Raw genomic sequence first — 23,283 nt, 5'->3', positions numbered from 1 at the left:
CAAGATCCCGCCGGCCCCACAGCAGGTTAGAACGGCACCGGCAGGACTCGGTTCTTTTCTTACAGCTGCTCGGCCCATACGGGCCGGAGAATCGGTGAGCCGGGTGCGTAGGGCGGCCAGTGACCGGCGCCGCGCCAAGCATGCCGGTGCCAATGGCTTGCATGCCGGCTTCGGGGCGGCGTGGCCCATTCACGGGGATTCTCCGGCGTGGCCAGGGCTGGGAGAACCCTGTCCAAGGTGTCTCTTTTTAATTTATACTGTAACCTAAACAAGGCTGTCTACCATACCGAAGATCATGGACTCTCGCTCCCAAATTATGTTATGGCTCCTTGGGCTGGTGCGCGGTCAATTCTAGCCCCACTTGACCCAGAGTTGCAACACAATTGAAAATAATAAATACTACTTAGACAAACACTCAAAGTCTTTGGCCCTTGGCTGCCCAATAACTACAGTCACCAGGTTTGTAAATTTAAACACAATTAATTTTATTAATAACAGTGACTATAATTAAATGTGCAGAAAACACAACAGGTTAACTATTATCAAAATCCTAACCGCCCACTCAAACTCACCTCACCCTCTATATCAGACATACCACAAACACATAGCAGACAAATTCAGAGGGGAGAAGAGGGGGTTAAATAATAAATAAAAGGGATAAAAGTCTTTGTTTCAGATAGTTGTCTGATAGCACCCCTTCCTCCAATTTAGGCTTTCAGCTCAAGGTTTTCTGTTTCCAGTCTATAATGATCTTCACCTTAGATTCATTCAGGTTTCATAAGTACAACAGCTTTTCTGGAGCGAGAGAGAGAGGGAGAGAGAGAGAGAAAAGAGAACAGGTCCTTTCCTCTGACCATCCAGGATTCAAACTTGCTATTCCTGAGGCTCTCTGAAAATAATCACACTCAGGCAGGATCCAATCACCACCTGTTATCAGGCAGAACACAGCCTTTGGCCAATTTATTGGCCACCAGCCAGCCAATCAAACTGAGTCTCACTGATCTCTCGAGTGCTGAAAATTCTGAGTGTTGTCCGTAAGCTAGCAGAGTGTCCTCTTTTGTAACTTTTAAATTCATAATTTCCCCTGCTTGGGCAGCACAGTAGCATGGTGGTTAGCATAAATGCTTCACAGCTCCAGGGTCCCAGGTTCGGTTCCCGGCTGGGTCACTGTCTGTGCGGAGTCTGCACGTCCTCCCCGTGTGTGCGTGGGTTTCCTCCGGGTGCTCCGGTTTCCTCCCACAGTCCAAAGATGTGCGGGTTAGGTGGATTGGCAATGCTAAATTGCCCGTAGTGTCCTAAAAGTAAGGTTAGGGGGGGTGGTTGTTGGGTATAGGGTGGATACGTGGGTTTGAGTAGGGTGATCATTGCTCGGCACAACATCGAGGGCCGAAGGGCCTGTTCTGTGCTGTACTGTTCTATGTTCTATATGTGTACATGAAGCATCTACCGATCAAAATGACAACAGTAAAAATAACAAAAGGGGAAAAAAGAGAAGCAACCGGAATTGCGCTTACATATTGCCAATAAATAGTCACTGGAACTGGATGCTGTGTCAGTGACGAGCAGTTTATTGCTTTTCTATCAGGAGCTCAGTGTTTTTTCCATTTATTGGCTGCAGATGGAGACACAGACGTCCTGAATCAATGCCTTTTTGGGGATTTTCCTTCAGCTGTTTATCTTCTGTTCAGCAAGTTGGCCGTTCTTGTGAGCTCTCATTCCCTCCAGACCATAATGTGCCTCTGCATGTCCAATATTTCTCATGCCCAGTCATCAAATGGAAAGCTTTCATTTACATTTAGTTTATTGGTTTTATTACTGGCGCTGGAGGCTGTGCAGAGGAGATTCACTAGGTTAATCCCAGAGCTGAAGGGGTTGGATTATGAGGAGAGGTTGAGTAGACTGGGACTGTACTCGTTGGAATTTAGAAGGATGAGGGGGGATCTTATAGAAACATTTAAAATTATGAAGGGAATAGATAGGATAGATGCGGGCAGATTGTTTCCACTGGCGGGTGACAGCAGAACTAGGGGGCATAGCCTCAAAATAAGGGGAAGTAGATTTAGAACTGAGTTTAGGAGGAACTTCTTCACCCAAAGGGTTGCGAATCTATGGAATTCCTTGCCCAGTGAAGCAGTTGAGGCTCCTTCATTACATGTTTTTAAGGTAGAGATAGATAGTTTTTTGAAGAATAAAGGGATTAAGGGTTATGGTGTTCGGGCCGGAAAGTGGAGCTGAGTCCACAAAAGATCAGCCATGATCTTACTGAATGGCGGAGCAGGCTCGAGGGGCCAGATGGCCTACTCCTGCTCCTAGTTCTTATGTTCTTATTACATTCCACTAAACTGTGGCCCAGACTGTACGCTGCCAAAGAGAATTAATAATCAATAAATGGAGAAGTGAACACACTGTGAACACCATCTGAACTATCCTTCCTTGGAATGTGAAAAAAAATTGCCAAGTTTCAAGTTGAACTGAAGCTGTCAAGGAAGATTGTTTTGATGATATTGTTTGATATGTTGATTCCTTATTGAGAAGGTTCCAGTTGTGCTCCTTCCAGTGGTTCCAGATGGCTGCATTATCTTTTTGAAAATTTATTCTTCCATGGGATGTTGGTTTACGCTGGCAAGGCCAACATTTATTACCCGTCCCTAAATGCCCTTAAACTGAGTGGCATACCAAACCATACCAGAGGGTGGTTAAGATTGAACCCAATTGCTGTGGGTCTGGAGTCACACGTAGGACAGACCAGGTAAGAACAACAGATTTCCTTCCCTAAAGGACATCAGTGAACCAGATGGGTTTATATGACTCTCAATAATTTGATGGTCACCATTCGTGAGACTAGCTTTCCATTCCAGGCTTATTAAGTCTAAATTGGTAGCACAGTGGTTACCACTGTTCCTTCACTGCACCAGGTACCCGGGTTTCATTCTCGTCTTGGGTCATTGTCTGTGTAGAGTCTGCACATTCTCCTTGTGTCTGTGTTGGTTTCCTCCGGATGCTCCGATTTCCTCCTAAGACGTGCTGTTAGGTGATTTGGACATTGTGAATTCTCCCTCAGGTGGTAATCGAACAGGCGCCGGAGTGTGGTGACTTGGGGATTTTCACAGTAACTTCATTGCAGTGCTAATGTATGCCTACTTGTGACACTAAAAGATTCTTATTCTTCTTCTTAATATTAAATTCCACCAGCTGCTATGATGGGAGTTGAGCTCATATCCCCAGAGAATTAGCCTTGGCCTCTGGATTACTAGTTCAGTAACATTACCGCTTTGCCATAGTATTGCTGCCATCTGCTCCGAGTGGGGAATAATTACTTGTTCTTGGTCCATGGATGGTCTTGGTGGTTTGGACGTTTGTTGTGTCGGGCTGTGTAGTGTTGAATTTCATTGGCTTTCTCACCCCACCACATCTTGATGACAGTATCTGCGCTGGGGCTTTGAGTGCGAAGTATTCTTCTCGTTTCTGCAGTGATGTAGGGTGCTTTTGACAGGTGCTATCAGTTATCTAATTTTTCTCTTCATCCCCTGAAGGAGAATCTGATTTCTTGTAACTGCAGGGTGGAACTGTTGGTTCTGTATTTAAACTCCAAACCATACGAGTGCCTCAGCCAGGTTGGGGATGTTGTGACTGCACCCTCGGTTTGTCTACTCGTAGTCTAGCTGAGATCATATGCAAGCCCTGCCCTTTTCCCCCATCTCTCTCGTGAGTGCAGCATTGACTGGTTGAACTGAGGCTTTGAAATCAATATGTACATTTTTTTTTAATATATAAATTGAGAGTACCCAATTCATTTTTTCCAATTAAGGGGCAATTTAGCGTGGCCAATCCACCTAGCCTGTATATCTTCGGGTTGTGGGACCGAAACCCACGCAAACACGGGGAGAATGTGCAAACTCCACACGGGCAGTGACGCAGAGCCGGGATTGAACCTGGGAACACGGCGCCGTGAGGCAGCAGGGCTAACCCACTGTGCCGCCGTGCTACTCATATGTACATTTCTTACTTTGCAGCCAAGATATTTCCTAACTTGTCGACTTAGTGCTGCAGGCGAGAGATGTTATTAATAATGAGGCTATTTGCACTCGGGGAAGCAGTGAAAATAATAGAATCACATCCTTTGAGCACTGATTTTATGATCAACACTGGCAGAAGCTTTGCTGTAGCTCTATGATCTCTGGCTATTTCCACTTTCCTCACCTGCCCTCCCGTTCACTCCCACTGGCCCTCTTCCTGCGACTACGCACACTCACTCACTCACGCTTTCTCTTTCTCTCTCTCTCACTCTGTCTGTCTCTCTCTCTCTCTCATTCACTCTGTCTCTCACTCTCTTCTTCGGCTTCTCTCTCACTTTCTCTCCCTCGCTCTCTGTCCCCCTCGCTCTCTGTCTCCATTGCTCTCTCTCTCACTCCCTCACTCTCTCTCACTCTGACTCTCTCTCAATCTCTCTCACTCTCACTCACTCTTCTTCGGCTTCTCTCTCGCTCTCTCTCCCTCGCTCTCTGTCCCCCTCGCTCTCTGTCTCCATTGCTCTCTCTCTCTCTCACACACACAGCCTCTTTCTCCACATCGTTCGGTCTCTCATTCTCACGCTGTCGGGCAGGCTCTCTTTTCTCTACTCCACTAAGGTGATAGTTGTAGTGACACTTTGGAAGACCAATGTGGTTGTGATTGCAGTTGTCACCCTGTTCTTTCTGCACTGTTTCTCTCATCTTGGTTATCGTTACAGCTGAAAATGTTATTTCTTTGGCAGGTGTACAACATGTTTCAGCATCACTCTCTGGGAATCAAGATCAATATTCAAGTGACCAAACTAGTCTTGCTTCGCAATCGTCCAGTAAGTATGATGGGAGAAGTTGGAGGCCATCCAGTCCCTCGATTATGTCACACTTTTAGTTAAACCATGGCTGATCTTTATCTCAATTTATGCCTTGGTTCCCTAGCCCTAAGTACCCCAAACAAAAATCCTTTTGGATTTCACCCACCGCAACATCTGCCATTAATCATTACAACGACCCATGGTCACCTGACTGGTAAGTATTCCAAGAGTGCTGAGAGATCAGATTTGGTTTATTTTGTATAATATTTTAATTAGAAAAGTTCAGCCTTTTAATCTACAAAAATATTAAGTCGTTTTAAATTCCTTTTGAATAACGGAACAATTTCATACCACATCAATCCAAATTTTAACATATCTATATCAAAACACAAGGGGTTACTAAGCAACCAGCCAATTGCATGCTGTAGACGTTTGCAGCAAATGTCTTTGTAAAAGCTAAAAATTACTTTGTCAGCAATTTTCTTTTGTTTCGAATAGTTCTGGATTTCCTTATTTGCGTAATATATTTTGAATTTTTTTTTCTTAGGAGCAACTGTTGATTGGTCACCATGGAGAACGGTCACTAGAGAGCTTTTGTCATTGGCAGTACAAGGAGTTTGGAGTGAAGTATCTGGGGAATAACCAGGTACCTGGTGGGAAAGATGACTTCCCAGCCGTGGATGCCGCCGTGTTTGTCACAAGGTACTTGGTTTTTGTCTTGCATAGAACTATTTGTGTTCTTTCAGCTGGTGAACCCAGTGCTTTGGGATTGAATAACAACTTCATCATCTCCTTCAGCCTGTACATCATTGTGCAGAGTTTATGGTTGTCCGCGCTGCTTAAATATATCATCCATTGACATTAAACTTCAAATAGATTCTTCCACTTTTACCAGAACCTTGTGTCCATTTTCATACTTGTGAAAAACTAAGCAGAAAGCCAATGTGTTGAAGGAGAACTGAACATTTCAAATAATAACAACTTGCATTTTTATAGAGTCATTAAGGAACAGAATGAGGCTATTTGGCCCATTGAGTCAATGCCAGCTCTGTCTGCAGCAATCCAGTCAGTCCATTCCCCACTCTATCGCCGTGGGCCTGGAAGTTTATTTTTCTTTTGTGTTGTCCACTTTCCTATTGAATCATTCATTGTCACTGCTTCCATCCCTCTCATAGATAATGTTCCAGGTCATTACCATTCACTTTTGGTGGAATTTAGTCAGTGCTGTGCCATTCCCTATGGTGAAACCAGAAGTGGGTGCCTCTTCTCGCTTGCTTTTTCTTACTTGCCACGCAATTACAATTAAAATTTAAAGTGTTGGTGACACATACGGGAGACTCGGACGATTCAGATACATAGAACATAGAACATAGAACAGTACAGCACAGAACAGGCCCTTCGGCCCTCGATGTTGTGCCGAGCAATGATCACCCTACTCAAACCCACGTATCCACCCTATACCCGTAACCCAACAACCGCCCCCCTTAACCTTACTTTTTAGAACACTACGGGCAATTTAGCATGGCCAATCCACCTAACCCGCACATCTTTGGACTGTGGGAGGAAACCGGAGCATCCGGAGGAAACCCACGCACACACGGGGAGGACGTGCAGACTCCGCACATGTGTAGCATTACTGGCCAGTTACAGAACCGAATGAGTTATCGCGCTTTTATTACCAGGAGCAGTGTTGGGATGCCCTGTTGGGAGGGAACTCCGAGGGAAACATAAATGAAATCTCCAATATCGAGAAAGGTGGTGAATCTAAACTCCTGAAAAGCATTGCTTCAAAGATTATGCAAGGACAGCCCTGGTATAGTCCAGCTAAATTGAAAGGCTTGATAGGAATACTCACCATGATGAACCATTGAGAAGACATAGACTCACTGCTGTTCATGATTTCCCATAGTAGGAACAGGAGGAGTAGGATGTTCATCCCTTGAACTTGTTCTGCCATTCAATTAGATCACGGCTGTAGATCTAATCTCAACAACATTTACCTGCCTTCTCTCCATATACCTTAATACCCTTACCTCTTCATATGTTCATCTGGCAAAAAAATCTGACCTGTTTTGATACTTTCAATTAAACTCAACCAGCCTCAGTAACTTTTTGAGTAAGAGAGTTCCAGATTTTTAAAGTGATGACCCTTTGCTCTGGACCCCTGTCCTGCAACAACTAGAAAGAAAGAAACTATCATAATACTTATTCTCTTGATATGTGCTCCAAGGAGGTGATTTCAGAGATTTGTCAGAGAAGCTATTTATATATTAGGCAATTTCAGAAATGAACAGATGGCTGGTAAAATTGCTTCAAACAATTACGACCAATCCCATAAATAAGGAAGATGGCCAGAGAGCTCTCCTCTCATTAACATAAGTCTCAGCTGGTTATGAGCTTCATTAACATGTATCTTTCTAATTGAGTTCAGTGCAAATCATTTATGTCCACTCTTTGCTTTTGCTAACCTTTAAAAAAAAAATTAGAGTACCCAATTCAGTTTTTCGAATTAAGGGGAAATTTAGCATGTTCAATTCACCTACCTTGCACATCTTTGGGTTGTGGGGGCGAAACCCACGCAAACTCGGGGAGAATGTGCAAACTCCACACGGACAGTGACCTAGAGCCAGGATCAAAACTGGGACCTCGGTGCCGTGAGACTGCAGTGCTAACCACTGCGCCACCGTGCTGCCCCTGCTGCTTTTGCTAACCTAATGGAAAATGTGAACATTGGTTTTAGGAACAGGTGACTCATAAAATATGATTTGATAGTGGTGGAAGGAACATTAAGAACAGAAGGAGGCCAGTTAGTCCTTGAGCTATGTAATTAGATCACAGCTCATCTAATGGTTGCGGTTGGGGGGTGGTGGGGAGGAAGAGAGAGAGAGAGTGTTTCCTGATTTCACTCCCGAATAACTTAGCCTTAATTTTAAGATTGTATTCCCGTTTTCATGATTCCTCCATGAAAGGAATAGCTTCCCTTTATCTCCCCTACAAATCATTTAACATGTAGGGTGTCACAGCTTACCCTCAGATTTTAGTTTCTATGCCATTTGGCCTTTCTTCCCTTGGTGTCTGTGGCCATGACTCATCTTTCATTCCCTCACCCTACAGTATAAATATCTCCCACTTTCTTTGCCTTTTCGCTTTGACAAAGGGTCATCTGGACTTGAAACGTTAGCACTTTTCTCTCCTTACAGATGCTGCCAGTCCTGCTGAGATTTTCCAGCATTTCCGCATTATGTATGGTCAATGAAAGAAAAGGGCCAAAATAAAATAAGATTGCAATGCCTGTGGTAACCCTGAGCTTTGACAGTCAGTGACATCTCAAGATCAGTCCAACGATCTCAAGCCAGGGATGGGTTAGACATGTTGCATTCAGAAGTTCCCTGACTGCAGGATGAATATCAATGTGGGTTCCTGCTGCTCAGTGTTAGGATTCTGGATCAGCCCCAACATTTGTTCAGAGACCAGACGAGAACCAATATTTTATTTGTTAATTTGTAAAACTGTGAGGAAAGGATACTTCACCCCAGGATTAATGACACTGAGCAATAGGCATCTTTTGTTAGAACAAACTTTAATTTAAACACAGAATTAACCACATTAACATCAAAGAAAATAGCTTTACAATAATCAGTTAAGCAGTTCTTAAACGCAAGGAAAAACTTAAACGTACTATCTATACCTGCTACTAATTCCAATTAAGCAACCCAACACGGTTCAATTGCCATTTATAAAGTTAACAAACAAATTACTTGCTTAGTTGTGTCGACGTTTGGAGAAAGTTTCTTTCAAGAGCAGATTCAATACAAAATGCCTCTTCAACATCTCTGCCATTTCCTGGTTTTCCATTAATTCCCCAAACTCTCTCTCTAAAGGCTTTAGTAACTCTTTTTCTATTTAGAATCATAGAATTTAAAAAGTTTAGAAACTCCTAATATCTGTTTTTATATTACCCGCTACCTGTCTCTCTTCTTCTTTCTCCTTCTTTATGTTTTTTTGTCATTTTGCGATTTTTAAAATTTATTTAACGGGTCATGCTCATTGCTGGCTAGGAACGCATTTTATTCTCCATCCCTTGAGAAGGTGGTGGCAAGCCACCTTCTTGCACTGCTGAAGTCCATGTGGAGTAGATCCTTGTTTGGGAGGGAATTTCTGGATTTTGACCCTGTGACAGTGAAGGAACGGCAAATATAGTTGCAAGTCAGGATTGGGAGTGACTTGGAGGGAAACTTGCAGGTGGTGGTATTTCCATGTGTCTGCTGCCCTTGTTCATCTAGTCCAACAGGTTTGTTTCAAACCACTAGCTTTCGGAGCACTGCTCCTTCCTCAGGTGACTGAAGAGGTAGATTCCAGAAATATATATATAGACAAAGTCAAAGATGCAAGACAATTCTTTGAATGCGAGCATTTGCAGGTAATTAAGTCTTTACAGATCCAGAGAGAGGGGTAATCCCAGGTTAAATTGTGTGAATTGTCTCAAGGCAGGACAATTGGTAGGATGAACGGACATTGCACGATAATCGGCAGGCAGGAATGTTCCCTGCCAGTCGGGGAACACTTCAGCAGTCAAGGGCATTCAGCCTCTGATCTCCAGGTAAGCGTTCTCCAAGGCGACCTTCAGGATATGTGACATCGCAGCATCGCTGAACAGAAAGTTATAGCCAAGTTCTGCACACATGAGTACAGCCTCAACCAGGACCGTGGATTCCTGTTGCATTAAATTCACCCCCCACCATCTGGCCTGGGCTTGCGAAATCCTAACAACTATCTTGGCTTGAGACAATTCATACCTCTTTAATCTGGGGTTACCCCTATCGCTGGATCTGTAAAGACTTAATTACCTGCAAATGCTCTCATTCAAAACATTGTCTGGCATCTTTGACTTTGTCTATATATATGTTTCTGGAATCTACCTCTTCATTCACCTGAGGAAGGAGCAGTGCTCTGAAAGCTAGTGATTCAAAACAAACTTGTTGGACTTTAACCTGGTGTTGTAAGACTTCTTACTGGGCTCACCCCTGTCCAACGCCGGCATCTCCACATCTTGTTCATCTAGATGGTGGAGGCTGATGATTTGCAAGGGATTTTCAAAAGAGCCTTGGTGAGCTGCTGCGGTGCATCTTGTAGATGGTACACACGGCTGCCACTGTGTATCGGTGGTGGAGGAAGTGAATGTTTGTGAATGGGATGCCAATCAAGCTGCTGCCTTATCCTGGTTGGTGTTAAGCTTCTTAAGTGTTGTTGGAGCTGCACTCATCTAGGCAAGTGGAGAATATTCTATCACACTCCTGATTTGTGCCTTGTGGGACAGCCTTTGGCAGTCAGGAGGTGAGTTTCACTGCAAGAATGTCCAGCATCAGACATGCCCTTGCAGCCACAGTATCTATTTGCGGGTCCAGTTCAGTTTTTTGGCAATGGTAACCCCAAAATGCTGATAGTGGCGTATTTAGTGATGGCAATACCATTGAAGGACAAGGGGTGATGGTTGGATTCACTTTTGCCAGAGATGATTATTGCCTGGCTTTTGTGTGGCATGAATGTTACTTACCACTTATCAATCAGCCCAAGACTGGATATTGTCCAGGTCTTGAAGCATATGAGCATAGACTACTTCAGTATGTGAGGACAGGTGGTAAAAATTGTGCCATCATCAGTGAACATCCCCATTTCTGACCAAGTGATTGTAGGGAGGCCATTGATAAAGCATTGAAGATGGTTGGGCCAAGAACACTATCCTGGGGCACTCCTGATGTGTCTTGAGGCTGAGATGGTTGACCTTCAACAACCACAACCGTCTTATGACTCCAACCAGCGGAGCGCTCCCCCCCCCCCCCCCCCCCCGATTCTGATTGACCAGTTTTGCTGGGGCTCCTTGATGCCTAACTCGGTCAAAAGTGGCTTTGATGACAAGGCAGTCACTCTTGCCTTATCTCTTGAGTCCATGTTTAGACTTCGGCTGTAATGAGGTCAGGAGCTTTGTAGTCCTGGTGGGACACAAACTGCGATGAGTGAACAGAGTTGTTTCTGAGTAAGTGCTGCTTTATTCCACTGTCAATGAACCTTCCAGCACTTTACTGATGATCAAGGATAGACCAATTAGGCCGTAATTGGTCAGATTGAATTTGTCCTGCTTTTTGTGTTCAGGACATAACCTGGGCAATTTTCCACATTGTCTGGTAGATGTCAGTGTTGTAGTTGCACTGGAACGGCTTGGCGAAGGGTGCAGTTAATTCTCCAGCACAAGTCTTCAGCACTATTGCTGTAATGTTGCCAGGCCCCACAGCCTTTGCAACATCAGGTGCCTTCAACCACTTCTTGTATTACGTGGAGTGAATCGAATTGGCTGAAGATGTGGTGCTGGCGACTTCAGGAGGAGGTCGAGATGGACCATCTACACTTCTGTTTGAAGATTGGAGCAACTGCTTCAGCCTTGTCTTTTGTACTAATGTGCTGGGCTCCCCTGTCATGGGATGTTGGGGACATTTGTGGACCTTCCCCCTCCATTTGGTAGAATTGCAGAGTTTAGATTTGATCAATTGGTTGTGGAGTTGTTTAGTTCTGTATATCACTTGCTACTTTTATTGTTTGGTGTGGAAATAGCCATGTGTTGCAACTTCACCTGGTTGGCAATTCATTTTTCGGTATGCCTGGTGTGGGTCCTGGCATGCCCGCATGCACTCTTCGTTGAATCAGGATTGACCCCTGACTTGGTGGTAATGATAGAGTGGGGTATATGCTGGGTCATGAGGTTACACATTGTGGTCAAGTACAATTCTGCTGCTGATGGAACACAGCGCCTCATGAATGCCCAGTTTGAGCTGCTAGATCTGTTTGAAATTTGGCCTGTTAAGTATGATCATAGGGCCGCACAACATGATGGATGGTTTCCGCAATGTGAAGGCTGGACATGGTCTCCACCAGGGTGCAGTGCTGTCGGAGCAACTCCCATGCACCTCCCATTTAAAGGTTTTAATATTCACTGCTCAATTACTGCTGAGGGACAAGGCCACTGAGCCTTAACTTTTAGGAGCGACATTCATGGTGCGACTCAAGTCTTTCCAATCGGTCACCACCCAATATGCCGAAATTGCAGGCTTTCTCCTGGTCTACATCGGGAAGCTTATTCTCCTGATGGCTGTGTCCGCACTGATGCCCTGTATAATATCCCAAGGCACTCTCTCTAGAAGACCGACTGAAAAGAGCTCCTCTGCTAAACGATGAGAACACCGGCTACCTTGTGGTCGCCGACACCTTGGACAACTCTTCCAATGTTGCCTATGGTGCTTACGTTTGAAAGGCAGCGTGCCCCATTGAATCAGAAATTAACGTATCAATGAGGGAGGGGACCAGAGGGATATGAGATCTCAGAACTCAGATTGTGGTTTGAGCAGAAAGACTGTGGTTTGAACAATATAAAAATCAGAGCCATGATTCCAGCACTGTCCTGATAGAAGGGTGAATAAACTCAATGCACTGAACTTGTAGAAAGGTTAATGTATTTTGAACATGACTCTACGTCCATGCTTGGATTTCCTCCGGCTGCTCTGGTTTCCTCCCTCAGTCCAAATATGTGCAGGTTAGGTGGATTGGCCGTGATCAATTGCCCCTTAGTGTCCAAAGATGTGCAGGTTAGGTTGGGTTATGGGGATAGGGTGGGTGAGTGGGCCTAGGTTATGGTGCTCTTTCAGGGAGTCGGTGCAGATTTGATGGACAAGTGGCCTCCTTCTGCACTGCAGGGATTCTATGGATTCTGTTCGCCGCAATGTTTATTACTGAACAAACTTGTGAAACGTGTCGTTTCTTTGTAAACTATGGTCAATATGACGGCATTCCAAATATACTGTGAAATACTATATCTTTCGTGTTTTTTTAATACTTTACCTGGCTTGAAAAGTGAGATAAAGCAATGACGGAAATTTACAGATACTCTTGACGCTTCTTTGTGAAAGACAGTTTTTGAATGGACATTGTGCGAGAACACCGTACCTGATGTGACAAGTGTTCGAGAAATGGTGAACCTTGTAGGCAAGATCAACACTATATTGTGTGTGATGAAAAACGTTTTGAAATTGTTGACTTTGCAGATAGATTGTGTTTTATTTGAAATCAGACACTTCGATTACATTTTATAATAAATGTTTTAAAAAAACACTCAATTTGTTTTGTTCCTCGTACCAGCTGTAACTACATAATTTAGAGCTGATTATAGTTTTGGGTGTGGACAAGGAGAAGGCGGAACATCTTTTGAAGTATTCCAAGACCAGTGCAAGTATTCACTACCCTCTCCGATGGAAACTCCTATTATCCTTCAATATCTGTAAAGTCGCACAGGAACAGAAATTATGAACATGCAAAATTGAGCAGTAGGAAAAAAAACAGCTGCTGCATCAAACCTGCCCCCCCCCATTACTTTTTGTAAATTTTGTCGTGGGTCGATACAACTGAAGTGACTCGCCCGACCATTTCAGAGGGCATTGAGGAATCAACCACGTTGCTCAGGTCTGGAGTCAGATGTAGGCCAGACCACGTAAGGACGGCTGATTTCCTTCCCCGAAGGACATTAGTGAACCAGGAGGGTTATATAACCATTGACAATGGTTCCATGGTCACTATTACCGAGATTAGATTTTTAAAAAAAAATTAAAATTGATGAACTGAATTTAAATTCCACCAGCTGCCATAGTGCAGTTGTTAACCTGGACCTCTCGATTATTCGTCCACTATATCACCACCTCCCCGAAAATATAACCATTATTTTATCTTGAAATTTGACCAATCTCCTGACCTACCATTAACTTTCGCATATTTTCGTGTCTCTTTCAATTTGATACTATTCTGAACTTCCTTATTCAGTCATGGATGATATTTCCTTTTCAAAGACTCTTCCTTTCTCACCGGGATAAATTTTTGCTGAGACTTAATAAGTATCTCCTTAAAAGTCTGCCACTGCATCCTTACTGGCCTAACTGTTTAATCTAGTTTCTTAATTCAGTTTAGTTAGATCCGCATTTATACCCTTTGGTGGTCTTAGACTCACACTGCTCTCTTTCAAACTGAACATGAATGTTATGATTGCTGTCAGCGAGAGGCGCCTTTACTATGAGATTATGGTTTCTCTTTGATCCACCAACATAGGCTTCAGCATCCCTGGTTATATGTGTACAGCGCTGCCGGGTATGTGGTGGTGGTGGGACAGCTGTTGATTGGGCGGGGATCCAGTTAGGATGGCATTCCTTGAACCAGCTCCGCTAGGTTGCGTTCCTCTGATAGATGTGGCTCCGAATCAGCCTCTCCTTGAAGTGTGGATATAAGTGAGGTAACTTTTTACCTGCTCTAGGCAAGTGTTTTGAGGTCAGTGGTGTAGTTCCCTGGTGGGTGTGTCCTTACTCGCTTACCGGAAAACCCAAATACCCAAACTACAGAGAATCCACCCTTTTGTGACTCTTGGATCGGAATTATACGTAGCAAGCTAGCAGCCATGTTAGAGTCCTACACTGGTCAAAAGTTATGCCCTATACAGTAAAAAGCTTTGAAAATATATCATTAATCGTTGAACCCTTTTATGCTATGATAATCTCAGGATGTGCCTTATGTACCAATGGTAACTTTATCAGTTAATCTGGAGGGTAGTACAAGTTGCACACTGGATTTGGTGAGACTAATTTCCATGTTGTGCATTTTACAGGATGATTACATTCAAAACGTGACTCTAATTGGATCAGTGGTTCCCAGATGTGATTCATCATGTGCAGGGGGCGCGATTCTTCGAAATGGAGACTGGGTGTTTGCGGCGTCGTGAACGCCGTCGCGTTTCACGTCGGGGCAAAACGGGCATGGGGACTACCGATTCTGGCCCCAACCGCGCCAACCTGCGCATGCGTGGGGGACTTCTTCAGCCCACCGGCCCCGACGCAGCGTGGCGTGGGAGTTTCGGGGCCGGCCGTGGAACAAAGTAGGCCTAGGGGGAGGAAAACACTGGCCCGCCGATTGGTGGACCCTGATCGCGGGCCAGACCCCATCGGAGGCCCCCCGCCCCCCCGCAGGCCGTCCCACCCGCCGACCCTTCCCACAGAGTTCCCGCCGGCAGCGACCAGTGGTTGGCGCCACCGGGACTCTGCTTTTTCCGCTCGGCTGCTCGGCCCATTCGGGCTGGAGAATCGGCAGCAATGCTGTGTACAGTGGCCCGCGACTGGCGCTGCGTCAAACACGCCGGCGCAAATGCTGGTGATCCTCCTCACCTCGGAGAATCACGCGCCGGCGTCGGGGCGGCATGGCGCGGTTGCAGCGATTCTCTGGCCCGGCATGGGGCTCGGAGAATCGCGCCCCTGGTTTTTCAAAGTTAGGGTTGTGACCCATGGGCGGGTTTTGAGAGGGTTGTGGATTGATTGGTCAGGGCATTCCAGATTGCGGGGGAAGTGCCGGGGGAAACGCAAATGGCTGCAACCAGCTTTTAAAAATGCTGGCCGTGACTGACTTAAAAATGCTGACCACGACCGGCTTTCAAGAATGCCAGCTGCCCTGCACGTGTGTCCCCTCAGGCAGATCCGACAGTGCACAGGCCTGGAGCCCAGTGGGACAGACCACCTGCTGACGTCAGTGTGCTGTCCCAGGACCAAATTTCTTTTTAAAAGGGATAGAGTCTTCCCACCAGAAGAGATGGCAGAGAGCAGATTGCATATCCTATATGGCTGTGCTTTGGGTGTGAAATCACGGAGGAGAGATTCCTCTATTTTGTTGCTGCCAGTAAGCAGGCAACAGGTCTGTGAAGAGCTGAAGATGAATCATTTTGTAAGAAGGAAGAGGGCCAGAGACACAAACAGCCAGGATTTCACAACTGAATCTGCTGGAGAGAGCTGCTCAAGAGAGTCTATGGTCGGACAAAGCAATGCTGATGTGAGCTGGAGTAAGAGCTCCAGGGCCTCTGGTGAACTTCCCATTAAGAAGAAACTGAAATGGGAACAAAGCAGTATTAAGATGATTTCTGGAGGTATGGGTATGCTAATTGTGCCAGTGCAAATCAGGATGCAAAGCCCATGTGTGTTACATGCAGGGAAGTACTGGCAAATGAGAGTTGGATGCTAACTATATGTTACCTGCAGACATCTTTTCAATTCTAAACAAACAACCTCAAATTGCAAGGGAAGAAAGATGATTGCTTTTGCCACTGTGCAGAAATAGATGCTTTCCAAAAGTCATTGAAAGTTTGGCAAGTGCGAGTACATGTTCTCCATACTGCTACGACACATTGAATAAAACAATATTGGTAGGGGAGCTGTCAATAGACTGGCAAGCTTTATTCAGTCGCAGCTGGCTGTGCTGATCCGCTTTTGTCGCTACTTTCCAGAGGAGAAGTTTCAGATTTTGAAAGAGAAGAGGTGGGTGAAAAATCCTTTTGTTTGAGACCTCAGAGTCAATTATTAACTTACAGCTGATTCCAAATGAAGAGACTGAACTTCTGCGCCTCACCTGTGACAGCACATTAAAAACATGGCACAAGTCCATGAGGCCGTCAGCATTCTGGACTAGCGTCTCCAAGGAGAATCCAATTTTGAGTAAAACAAGCATTGTTGTTTTTGCCCTTCGCAATGACCTCCATGTGCGAGGTTGGAATTTCTATTCTCACAAAGCTGAAGGCAGCACAAAGGAACTGGCTGAAGTCTGCACCTGATATGCGCATTGCCCTCTCCTCCTGTGAGTTTGATTAGAGTGCGATCGTGAGGACCAAGCCGGCTCACTTGTTACATTAAAGGTAAGCGAAAATGTTATGTTGCGAAGGTCAGCCAGTGTGGGTCCCAAAGGTCAGCTGGTTGGTAAAAGTGGGCCCCGGGAAAAAAAAGTTTTGAAAAACACTGCTCTAACAGATCTAAAACTAATTCCATAATCCCACTGCCCTTTGCTGAAAACATTGTTGGAACTGAAGATAATTAAATTCATACACAATTTAATTGAGTTCTTCAAGTGACATTATTCACAGGACGAAACACATGATCCCTCGAGCATTAAAGAGATGACTTTGATGGAGAAATCTGACATTGCTGTTTTCTAGTGTTTGGGTAGTGAACAGCATTCTAATTGATTGGCTGAAGAGGAAACTTATCGATTCTGTGCCGTTTTTAATATAATGTTGTGTTCTTGGTGTTGCGGAACCAATAGAGCTGTGAGGCTTGGGTGTGGATTATTTACTGCATTTCACTGGATTGCTTTAAAGGCACTTTAGCATATTTAAACAGATGTCCTCAATGCTTTGTTTCATTTATTCTTCCCGAAATTGTTGTACATTTTTGGGGTGTGGGTGATACTAGTAAAGTTTCTATGTGCCATGCATTTCATGTCCGACCTAAGGGCATGAAGAGCTGACCGCTTGGGCTCGAATTTTGCAGTAGGAATCTCAGTGATGCTCACTGTTAATAAGGGTAAATTGCACAGTATCTCCTGGCATTTGCACATGAGCAGTTGAACACAAATTTGGAAGTTCCCGTTTGACTTGCCCTGTTCCTACTCCAAGCTTGGCTTGGCGACACTGGTACCTCACTGATAGATTCAGTGTTAAAATACGTGTAAGGCCATGAACTTACTGTCATTGCCCACTAGTTGCTCACTCAACTCATCACACAGTCAGGACTTCATTTGGACGTAAATTCATTTTCAGTAGTGTAATAATAGGTCTTAATTACTGACGAACAAGCTCTCAGGCCCAGAAAAATAAATTTTACAAGACTGGTGGAGTGTCATTTTTGCAAAATGTCATTATTGGAGACAAAAATGAAAAGTTAATGTAATATGATTTTACTTGGTCTCATCCCTCAATCTCATTTTCCCTTCCCTCACTTTATTTTGATTTCTGCACATGAATATTCCAATCCATGTGCTTGCCCTACCGGTCACATCGCACCCCAACGTCAGCACAAATAGTCGGTAGATCCTGGGTGAAGCCTCCCGTGGACTTCCCGGCAGCCACAATGCCTCAGGATCTACCCAAGTCTCATTAGGAATCCACCCACAATGGGCGGGACCAAGCCCCGCTCACATAGGTAGGTCTTAAATCTACTTACGGCCTACTTACCTGGTATATACCGGCCTACTGGGATCTACTGGATTCCCAGGAAGGCTGCAGCCAGGCGCTGTTCAGTACTGGTCCACACAAATGTGGATCAGGCGGAACGGCACCCGGGGGGTCTCTTCGGCCATCGGAGGCCCCTTGGGTCCACAGGTAGAGCAGGCTGGCCCTTTGGCATTCTGGAATGCGAGCACCTTGGCATTGGCACTGTAGCACTGCTGTCCTGGCACTGCCAAGGTGCCCGGGTGGCACTGCCAAGCTGGCAGGAACACTGCCAGAGTGGCAGTGCAAGAGTGCCCAGGTGACATTGCCCAGGGTCAGGGCCCGAGGGGGACCATGCTCATAAAAGGACGGTGGAGGGAGGAATGAAAGTTGGAAGGATGCATGAAGGGTGGAGGGGGGTATGAAGGGTAGAGGGGGGATATGAAGGGTGGACGGGGTGCAGGGCAGGTAAGAAGGGACCTCCTGAGAGGTTGGGGGGGTGACGGGTGGGAGTCCTGGAAAGGGGGGGCTGTGAGGGGGGGGGGCCAGGGACCCCATAGCGAGGTGCCCTCACTTGGGGTGTGTTTGGGGTAGTGCCCATTGTGTGGCGGGCGACATTACCCATGGGTGGGGGTATAGCTGACTCACAAGCTCACTTAGAAATTGGGGCACCCTTTCAAAAACCGACCCGATCTCGGAGTCCAGCTTCCCAGAGATGAAAAAACTATTAGTGTGGGCTACACCAGTGAGAAACTCCCCAGGGCTCAATACCATGACTAAGTATCGTTGTAAAGCAATGGGGAGCTTGCCGGCAGAGCCGGCGGGAAACTCCCTGAAAAAACCCGCCACAAATAACACTTGGAAACCTGTCTGTTAAATCATGCCCTATATTTTTAGACACCAATTGTCTCAATACATTTGATTGGTTGAAGCGATGCACTTGACTTATGCTCAATTGCTGCAAATTCCCTGTAGAGGACACTGCATCGAAAACGAACGCTAAATATCACTTGTTCCTGCTCATAAGGCCACAAAAAGATTACGAGCAGCTTTGGGAGAGGTGAATTGCAAGCACCGATCCTTCACCACTGCCCGCAAAATTCTAGCCACAGCGTGGAACTAGAATTGGGATTCAGGGTGGCTGAATTCTTTTGTGTGAACAACATGAGTCAAAGAGCTGGAAATTTATGACAGCTTTAAATTGTGATTTTCCTCTCACATGGACCGACCTCCAGATTCCTGGTTGGCAGCTTACTACTACGGAATTTGCCTGCAGATCATACATTCAATATCAAAGCCTTGCGAGCAACCTTCCTGCTGAGAATGTCACTGTTGACATAAAAACTATTTTTCTGAATGAGTGAAAAATACTGAAACAGTTACCTTGTTTAGCAACTGTACAAATTAAATTATTCGATACACCTGAATGATTGACCTGTAAAAAGGCGAGCTATGGTGAGCTATCAGTCAAGCAGATATGGAAGGATTGGTTGAAGAAATGCCTGTGAGTGATTGTATTCATGTTCTCTGGCAGTATAGCAGCTTGGAGAAAATGTGGCATAATGTCCAATGAGAAACATTAATAATAATCTTTATTAATGTCACAAGTAGATTTACATGAATATTACAATGATGTTACTGTGAAAATCCCCTAGTCGCCACACTCTGGCGCCTGTTCGGGTACACTGAGGGAGAATTCAGAATGTCCAACTCACCTAACAAGTACGTCTTTCGGGACTTGTCGGAGGAAACTGGAGCGCCTGAAGGAAACCCGTGCAGATTCAGAGATAACGTGCAGACTCCGCACAGACAGTGACCCAAGCCAGGAATCGAACCCGGGTCCCTGGTGCTGTGAAGCAACAGTGCTAACCCCATTGCTACCGTGGCTTATAAGATTCAATGGTAGGGCAGTGAAGAGGTGGTATTCTATTGAGATGTGTGCTGAACAAAAATGAAAATTGCAGTATATTTAATTTTTACAGTGAGTACCTGAGCCAAGAGGGGATGTGAAAATGGATGAAAGTTTTTTTGTTAGAACAGCTGTCCAAACAATACAAGTCTGTAAGAACTCTTGACAGAACCTGCTTTAGCCCAAGATAGATGTGAAGCTTAAACGTTACATGACATGCAAAGCTGTACTTTGCCATTTCAGAGGCTGATGAATTTCAGACATTGACTTATAACCTACTTGTAACATAACTCCTTTTCATTAAGTTAGAGTGTGGACAGGACAAGAAAATGAATGACAAGGTTGGCTCAAAACTGGTGACACCTTTAGTCGCCGAGATTTCTTTTCACACTGGCTGTTCATTTTGTATTGTAGCTGACCAATTAGGACTCATCTCTGATTTTTACACCATACGCTTTGCCCCTCAGTGATTGGTTGGAAAGTTAACGTTTCCCATTTCTTATCACCTGTGGTCCATATGTTTGGACCGATCAGCGAAACTGGAAACGCTGAGAGAGTGGTAGTGCAACTCAGAACAGTGGGAAATTGCTTAAACTGAAAGCAAGCAGCTAAATTGAATGAAATTAAATGAAAATCGCTTATTGTCACAAGTAGGCTTCAAATTAAGTGACCGTGAAAAGCCCCTAGTTGCCACATTCCGGCGCCTGTTCGGGGAGGCTGGTACGGTCTAGCCCAATTCATTGACTGAGATATTGCCTAATTGGTAATTCAGTGTCATTTGAACCAGAGCTGTTACTTTTTATGGGTGTCGCCAACCTGTTAAATTTGAAGTGCAGGTATTAAAAACTGTTTGCATAGTTCGTGCTGCACAAGGAGATGATTTTAAAATTGAATTCTTGAATAGTTCTGATTCAATTCTTTGCACTGCAGTAATTTGTTTAAACAAACGAACCTTGACGTTGTCAATTTCCCACAAGGACCCATGCAGTTTACAGCTCGCACCACACTGGGGCTCTATCATGGTAGGAGGAATCTCAATTATTTCCTGAAACTCGCCTACTTTCACCAATTGCAGCACTTAATCATTAATGTACCAGCTGAAATTAAACCCCCATTAAACAGATATCACAAAGGATTTAATAAGCTCCAGGCAGAATTGTCTGTTTCGGTGACTGAGTGCTTCTGCCGACGGAGAAACGGGACTGTGGCCCACTGACGCTAGGAGTGTCGGCGAGATAGTATTCTTAGACCTTTATTGTGCAAAATTCTGTATAGGGCAGATGTGCCGGTTCTCCTGCACCTATTGGTCTTGGGCTGTCAATTTTGAACGAGTGCCCTGATCCCAGTGTCCAGAGACAGGCCCCCCTTTCCTCGATAATGCAAATGTTGACCAACCCCCTCTTCCCCCCCCTCACCCCCTCCCCCCAAGCTGACAAGGGGAGCAACCCCCACTCCACATCAAGGAGGGGCACCCTCTACCCATACAAGAAAAAAACAGGTCACCCCCCCGCCACAGCATGCACGCATGGGGGTGACCCGACACCCGCCCGTCCCACCTGGCCCCCCCAGAACCCTTGCGTGACCCTCCCTCTGCAGCCTGGCAGTGGCAGAGGGGCACATGAGCACTGGGCCATCCCCTTCAACATCACCCCCCCCCCCCCCCCCCCCCCCCCCCCCCCAGCCTGAGGTCCATTGTGCCACGACTGCACTTGCCAATACTTGTACCAAAACCCGGCCAGCGGTATTCCCGCTGGGGAGGGGATCGGAGCATTAAAAGTTGGGGGGGGCGGGGCAGAGATTTGGACTTCCAGTCCCTTAATCGCATTCAAATAAATGCATATCATGCCTCAGTTGTATAGAACCTTAGTTATAATAAGTTGGAAGATAGTGTTAAATTCTGGTCGCCACACGACACGAATGTGTGGATGCATTGGAGAGGGTACAGAGGAGTTTTACTAGGATGTTGACTGGTATGAAGGGCATTAGCAATGAGGAGAGGTTGGATAAACTCGATTTGTTCTCACTGGAACGACAGAGGCGTTTGAGGGGCGAACTCAAAGAAGCCTACAAAATTATGAGGGGCATGGACAGAGTGGATAGTCAGAAGCTATTTCCCAGGGTGGAAGAGTCAATTACTAGGCGACACAGGTTTAAGGTGCAAGGGGCAAGGTTTAGAGATGTGTGAAGGGCGTTTTTTTACACAGAGGGTAGTGGTTGCCTGGAATTCGCTGCTGGAGGAGGTGATGGATGCAAATACGATAGGGTTATTTGAGAGGCATCTCCACGAATACTTGAATAGGATGGGAATTGAGCAATACGAGCCCTGGAAGTGTACAAGGCAGAAGGCAGCACCTGCAAAAATTAGGGTTAGCAGCTCAGATTGTGGTGAATGGGACAGAATAGCTTGAGGGTGGGGGTGGGAGTGGGAGTGGAGAGGGGGGCGGCACTCTGCTTGTGGACGTCTTGGGATTCAGTAGGTAGTGCCCCTTTGTCTAAGCCAGAGGCTTTGGGTTGAAGACCTATTCCAGTTCATAATGTGGTTCAACAGTTTGATCCTTCCAACACTTCTCCACTACTTCCCAAAGGGGAAAGCACGTATGTGAAGATGGGAAACACACACATGTTGCTGAGTTATGATAGCTCCAGAAAATCCAGGCTGCAAGAACTCAGCTTTATAGGGTGCACGTTAGTGAGCCAACCACTGGAACTCGGGATCTCAGGCCAACCCCAGGGCGTGGGACAGCGGGCCAACCCTAGGGCCTGGGACGGCAGGCCAACCCCAGGGCCTGGGACAGTGAACCACCCCAGGGTATGGGACGGTAGACCAACCCCAGGGCGCGGGATGGCGAACCAACCCAAGGCATGGGTCGGCGGACCAATCCCAGGGTGCGGGATGGCGAACCAACCCCAGGGCATGGGGCGGCAGGCCAACCCAGGGCATGGGGCGGCAGGCCAACCCGAGGGCATGGGACGGTGAACCAACCCAGGGCACGGGGCAGCAGGCCATCCTGAGGGCACAGGACGGCGGGCCAGCCCCAGGGCATGGGGCGGCAGGCCAACCCCAGGGCATGGGGCGGCAGGCCAACCCCAGGGCATGGGGCGGCAGGCCAACCCCAGGGCATGGGGCGGCAGGCCAACCCCAGGGCATGGGGCGGCAGGCCATCCTGAGGGCACGGGATGGTGGGCCAACCACAGGGCATGGGACGGTGAACCAACCCCAGGGCATGGGGCGGCAGGCCAACCCGAGGGCATGGGACGGTGAACCGACCCCAGGGCATGGGACGGTGAACCGACCCCAGGGCATGGGGCGGCAGGCCATCCTGAGGGCATGGGACGGTGAACCAACCCCAGGGCACGGGATAGCGAACCAACCCCAACAGGACGTTGGAGGTTTGATCACTGATATTATTTTAATTAATGGGATTAGTTTCCTTTTTGAACTACGGTGCATCCAAATTTTGTGACTGTTTTTCATAAAATCTCAATTATAATGTAAGGCAGAACTTAATA

General features: G+C 46.1%; 1 protein-coding gene across 1 annotated transcript in view; it reads left to right on the top strand.

Annotated features, from left to right (window-relative positions):
• Window positions 1–23,283, top strand: part of adamts17 (ADAM metallopeptidase with thrombospondin type 1 motif, 17) — a 584,360-nt gene that overhangs the window by 108,138 nt on the left and 452,939 nt on the right. The window contains 2 exon segments of the mRNA XM_038813320.1: window positions 4,754–4,837; window positions 5,367–5,521. Of these exon segments, the coding sequence (XP_038669248.1) occupies window positions 4,754–4,837; window positions 5,367–5,521 (239 nt within the window).

The sequence above is a fragment of the Scyliorhinus canicula genome, chromosome 12 (genome assembly GCF_902713615.1).
Source record: "Scyliorhinus canicula chromosome 12, sScyCan1.1, whole genome shotgun sequence".
Classification (NCBI taxonomy): domain Eukaryota; kingdom Metazoa; phylum Chordata; class Chondrichthyes; order Carcharhiniformes; family Scyliorhinidae; genus Scyliorhinus; species Scyliorhinus canicula.
Note: the sequence above shows the minus strand (reverse complement) of the source record. Positions and strands in the feature narration are given on the sequence as shown.